This window comes from Mesoplodon densirostris, chromosome 8, assembly GCF_025265405.1.
Source record: "Mesoplodon densirostris isolate mMesDen1 chromosome 8, mMesDen1 primary haplotype, whole genome shotgun sequence".
Taxonomy (NCBI): domain Eukaryota; kingdom Metazoa; phylum Chordata; class Mammalia; order Artiodactyla; family Ziphiidae; genus Mesoplodon; species Mesoplodon densirostris.
Genome location: NC_082668.1, coordinates 36,216,541 through 36,222,540, shown reverse-complemented (window position 1 = coordinate 36,222,540; position 6,000 = coordinate 36,216,541). Strand labels below are relative to the sequence as shown.

General features: G+C 38.3%; 1 protein-coding gene across 1 annotated transcript in view; it reads right to left on the bottom strand.

Annotated features, from left to right (window-relative positions):
• Positions 1-1,562: 1,562 nt before the first annotated feature.
• Positions 1,563-6,000, bottom strand: part of KCTD18 (potassium channel tetramerization domain containing 18) — a 29,153-nt gene continuing 24,715 nt past the window's right edge. The window contains exon 7 of the mRNA XM_060106369.1: positions 1,563-2,800. Within this exon, the coding sequence (XP_059962352.1) occupies positions 2,299-2,800 (502 nt within the window). The 3' untranslated portion in view covers positions 1,563-2,298. The remainder of the gene's footprint in view (positions 2,801-6,000) is intronic.

Here is a 6,000-nt window from a genome sequence, read left to right as displayed (position 1 = left end):
TTTTTTTTTTTTTTTTGCAGTATGCCGGTCTCTCACTGTTGTGGCCTCTCCCGCTGCGGAGCACAGGCTCCGGACGCGCAGGCCCAGCGGCCATGGCTCATGGGCCCAGCCTCTCCGCGGCATGTGGGATCCTCCCGGACCGGGGCACGTGTCCCCCGCATCGGCAGGCGGACTCTCAACCACTGCGCCACCAGGGAAGCCCACCATTCAGGATTTCTGTTGCGTCCTCTGATCCAACAACTGCACAAACCTACTTTTCCAAAGTAATGACACTGAATCACTGTTTATAAAGCATGCTTTCCTTTTAAAAAATTTTTATTTTCCAGGAAGACCAATGGGTTATGATGAGTTACCAACTCTTATGTTTACAGAGTCTGGTATTAGGAAAAATGTGTCTTCATGCGAAATGAACCTAATCCCCAGGGAACCACACCCAAATAGAGTAATGTTCAAGTTACTGGAGCATTCTGAAGTTGATTTTGACTCCTGATACCCATAAGGGATGGTTTGTCCCTTTCCACCTCAGCTGAACCATGGCCCAATAGTTATTCCAAAAACTCTCCTCTTATAAAAGCCAAATGTGCTCAATAGACGTCCCTTAAACTACTTGATGCAAAGAAATGCAGGCTGTTGACTGAATCAACCATGATTAACCTTCAACATGTTTCCTTTCCAGACAAATGTTTATTATGTGTAAAATACACGTCTATTAGTATAAAATTTTCTTACATGAATCAGCAATTCAAAATGTTGTAGATCAAGCAATACCAATAATATCCTAAACGGAAGTTCTCAAAACTCACTATGGTCTTTAATTTTCAGAAGACCTGGATTCTATGTAATAGTATTTTTCAAGGTGACTGAATATTTTATATATTCCCCAGGGGAATATCATTCATGAATCTTTAGTTTTAAATATTCACTTTTTCTAGCCAAATAAACCACTTATTTTAAAAAGGCTGGTGGTATTTGGATAGCTATCCAAAATCGGTTTAACGATTTCATACATTAACTAGACAAGAAAGCAATTTTGTGAGCTGTAATAGGTAACCTATATAAACGAACAAGCTTTCAAACTACTAAAGGGCTCCAAGGCTTAAAAATAAGTACAGTCACAGAAAAATGTCACTTTTTACAGAAAGGTTTTTTCTATTTTGTAAAAAGTAATGTTTTGAGTATATTTACTTTACTCTTTTAAACCAGTACAAGTACAATGATAAGCACTGAGTAAAAAGTACCCTGCTTTATGAACTTATTTTTAACACACTGACGGCATACTGCTCACTGAAGACAGAAACATGTGATCCAATTATAAAACAAAACATGTACGTGTAAACACATACAACTGAATAGTTGTGAAAAAATAGAAGATTAATCAAAATTCTCTGTTTTAAAATATTAAATTCAAGTTATGTGGAAATTTTATGCATAAAAAATCATACTGTATAATCAGAATAACTCTTTAATGGTCATTTCTGAAAAAAAATATTAACTTTAGTTAAAAAGTTAAACTTTTCTCTTCAAAGTACTTTCAAAACTTCACTACTCAAATGAAAAATAAAATATTTTAACAATTAATTACATGACATGTTATATAGTTCTTATTCCAAGAAATCTTCTTGCAAGGTATAACTAAATCTGCTAACGGAAAAGAGTAAGAAAAGCCAATCTAGGAAAGAAAATTGTTCCATTAAGTGAAAGTCAAAGTGTGATCTCAAATTATTATCTTTTTTTCCCCCTCCCCATCATTTCTTTTCACGTTACCTTTTGAGACTGAGAGTGCCCTGCAGGGAGTTCACCTTGATCTACATTTTCTCTCAAATCTCCTCCCATCTGGGACACAGCACAGGGAAGCACTAATATCACCCTCTCTATTTCACCAGACTGAAAGCTAAGCCCAAACCTCACTCCTATCCCTGGGCTGCAATGAGTAACATTAAATAAGTGCCTAAAATCTATAATTATTTCAGCAACAAAGTGGACTTGCTAGGGATGATTTTGCTCTACTGTTTTGTTGCCTTAATACCAATTAAACATTAAAAAAAAAAAAGCCCACACACATTAAAAAACCTGAAATTAAAACCATCCCTAGACAAATAATTTAAACGTTGGGAAAATGAGAAGTATAGGCCCAACCACTTACAGTCTCCCTCCTCCATTCCTACTTCACACAATTCACCCTAAATAGAAAGAAACAAGTTTTCATCCCAACTGCATCGGGAAACAGTGCCGCTTATTTGTATTAAACGGGTTGTAAGCTCGGAGAGGCAAACGGGACACCCTGAGTCCCCGTTTCCATCAATCGGTCTGGCCCTGCCCGTTCTCAGTCCGCGCGCCCAGGGCGCTGGGGGCGTCGGGGGTCGGCTCTGGGGGCCCCGCCAGCCTGGCCGCGGTGCAGGCGGGCGGGGAAGGCCCCGCAGCGCACAAGGGAGTCCGCTTCAGTTTTATCACTCGGTGCGGGGTGGCCTTTTTGTCGGAGAGCAGAACCTTAGCTGGAGGTGGGTGCGTGGCCCCGTTCTCAGCACCCTCGGTCCCGTGGGCAGCCTGATGCCCGGGCAGGCCTGTGCCCACCGGGGACGGGGCTTTCGACGGTGCAGAGCGCTGAGCTGCCCTTCCTCCTGCATCCGGGTTCACGGATGCCCGGGACCAGGGCTGCGGGGCACTGGCCGGAGGCACCCTGACGGAAGCCGAGTTCTTGACTTTAATTTGGGTGCTGGTGGAAGGCCCCAAAAATCGGACTGGCTTAGGACCAGTCTTACAGTTCACGCCTTCTTCCTCCTCATTGGGCACTAGCAGTCGCCTGTAAATAGAGAAGCAGGTTCTTGTCAACCAGCTGGTCCTGTAAACCAGCATTTACAGGTTTAGTAACTAAGGAAAACGTCTCCAAAGTCTACCTTCAGGGTGAATAAAAAGGTTTTCGTCAAGAATTTGAGCCAAGAGGTATCAACCTACCTCATCTCTCATCTCCCACCAAGGTCAATAAGTAAATTAGCAAGTTTACAAAAGATTGTTTCAACTGGAATACACTCTTTCAAACTCACACATAATGTTAATACCAGCAAGTTAAAATTTGGAGTGTTACACTGGAATTACACAACACATTACTCAGTTCTCACAAATTCTGATGTGATCCAGAGGATAACCAGGAGTATCCCAAGTTGTTTTTCCCAGAATAGCAGTTTCAAGAGATTTACTGAGGAAAAAAGGGTTTCACAAATAAACTTGAGAAATGCTACTGCATATTTTATTCTCCCCCTAAAGCTTTAAATTCTATATTAACAAATTAAAGATTCTATAGTAAAGACACCTATTTAGCTTTGTTGAATCCATATTTCCCAATCATTCTGTAATGCACCCTTTGGCACCCAGTAAAATTAGCATGCTATGGAACACATTTTGGGAACTGCTAGAATAGTCGAACTCATGGTACAGTTAGATGTATTTTGAATTTGAAAAGTATTGGACAAACCTTCAAAGATTCCTCAGCTGAGCGGCCATTCACTATAAAAAGCCTGAAGTGGAAACACTGTTTTACTTTATTTAATTTATTTTTTATTCATTTTGTTTAAACTAAAACAAACAAACAAAAAACAGTTCACCCATTTCTCCCACTGCCCCCCCCCCCGGCAAATACCAATCAGTTCCCTGTTTTTTTGCTTTGGATTTTGTTTGTTTGTTTGTTGGTTGTTTTTAAGATTCCACATAAAAGACAGCTCATATGGTATTTGTCTTTCTCTGTCTGACTTACTTCACTTAGCATAATATCCTCAAGGTCCATTTGTTGTAAATATATATATATACACACACATACCACAATTTCTTTATACCATCATCCATCAATGGACACTTAGGTTGTTTTTATATCTTGGCTATTGTAAATAATGCTTCAGTGAACATGGGGGTACATATATCTTTATGAGTAGTGTTTTTGCTTTCTTTGGATAGACACCCAGAAGTAGAATTGCTGGATCATATGTTAGTCCTACTTAGAATTTTTTGAAGAACTTTTACATTATTTTCCATAGTGGCTACACCAATTTACATTCCCACTAACAGTGCACAACGGTTCCTTTTTTTCCACATCCTTGCCAACATTTATTTCCTGTCTTATTGATGACAGCCATTCTAACAAGCATGAGGTGATATCTCATTGTGGTTTTGATTTGCATTTCCCTGATGATTAATGATGTTGAGCATCTTTTAATGTACCCATTGGTCATCTATATGTCTTCTTTGGAAAAATGTTTATTCAGATCTTCTGTCCATTTTTGAATCAGATTGTTTGTTTTTCTGCTATTGAGCTGTATGAGTTCTTTATATATTTTGGATATTAGCCCCTTATCAGATATATGATTTGCAAATATTTTCTACCATCCAGTAGTTTGCCTTTTCATTTTGTTGATGGTTTCCTTTGCTGTGCAGAAGCTTTTTTAGTTTGATGTAGTCCCACTTGTTTATTTTTGCTTCTGTTGCTTTTCATGTCAGATTAAAAGATCATCACTAAGACCTATGTCAAGGAGCTTACCACCTATTTTTTCTTCTAGGAGTTTTATGGTTTACATTCAAGGCTTTAATCCATTTTGAGTTAATTTTTGTGTAGTATGGTGTAAGATAGTGGTCCAGTTTCATTCTTTTGCATGTGGATATCCAATTTTCCCAACACCGTTTATTGAAGACACCTTTCTCCATCGTATATTTTTGGCTCCTTTGCTGTAAATCAGTTGGCCTATATGTATGGGTTTAGTTCTGGTCTCTCTCTTCTGTTCCACTGATCTGTGTGTCTGTTTTTATGCCAATTCCATACCATTTAAATTACTATAGCTTTGTAATATAGTTTGAAATCAGGGAGCATGATGCCTTCAGCTTTGTTCTTCTTTCTCAAGATTGCTTTGGCTATTTAGGGTCTTTTGTGGCTCCATACATATTTTAGGATTGTTCGTCCTACTTCTGTGAACAACGTCATTGGAATTTTGATAGGGATCGCACTGAATCTGTATATTGCTTTGGGGAATACAGGCATTTTAATAATATTAATTCTTCCAATTCATGAATAGGGACTATCTTCCCATTTATTTGTGTCTTCTTCAATTGCTTTCATTAACATCTTACAGTTTTCAACATACAGGTTTTTTATTATCTCCTTGGTTAAATTTATTCCTAGGCATTTTATTCTTTTTGATGCAACCATAAACTGGATTTTCTTAATTCCTCTTTCTAATAGTTCATTATTAGCATATAGAAATGCAACAGAATTTTGTGTATGGATTTTGTTTATTAGTTCTAACAGTTTTTTGATGGAGTATTTAGGGTTTTCTATATATAATATCATGTCATCTGCAAAGAGTGACAGTTTTACTTCTTCCTTTCCAATATGGATATTTTTAATTTACTTTTCTTGCCTAATTGCTCTGGCTGGGACTTCCAATACTATGTTTAGTAAAAGTAGTGAGAGTGGGGGTCCTTATTTTGTTCCTGATCTTAGAGGAAATGCTTTGAGCTTCTCACCACTGAGTATGTTTGCTGTAGGCTTGTCATATAAGGCTTTATTATGTTGATGTACATCCTCACTATACCTGCTCTGTTAAGAATTTTTATCGAAAATGGATGCTGAATTTTGTCAAATACCTTTTCTGCGTCTATTGAGATGATCATATGATTTTTGATATGATATAAAAACCATTTGATAGATTGTTTCCAGTTCAAGATGACAATATAGGAAGATACTGAACTCACCTCCTCCAATGGACACACTGAGTTTACAGTTATATATGGAACAATTTCCTCTTAAATAAAACCTAAAGGCCGGCTGAGTGACAACTACATATTGAGCAAATGAGAAGAAAACAACATTGAAGCAGGTAGGAGAAGCTGGAACACAATCTTGCCATAAACCTGTCCCCCAATGCAGTAATCCGCAACCAGGAAGAAAGTCAAAACCTGCATCTTCTCCCTGAGGAGGGAAAGATTCAAACCCCACATCAGGCTCCCCAGTTTTTAAGA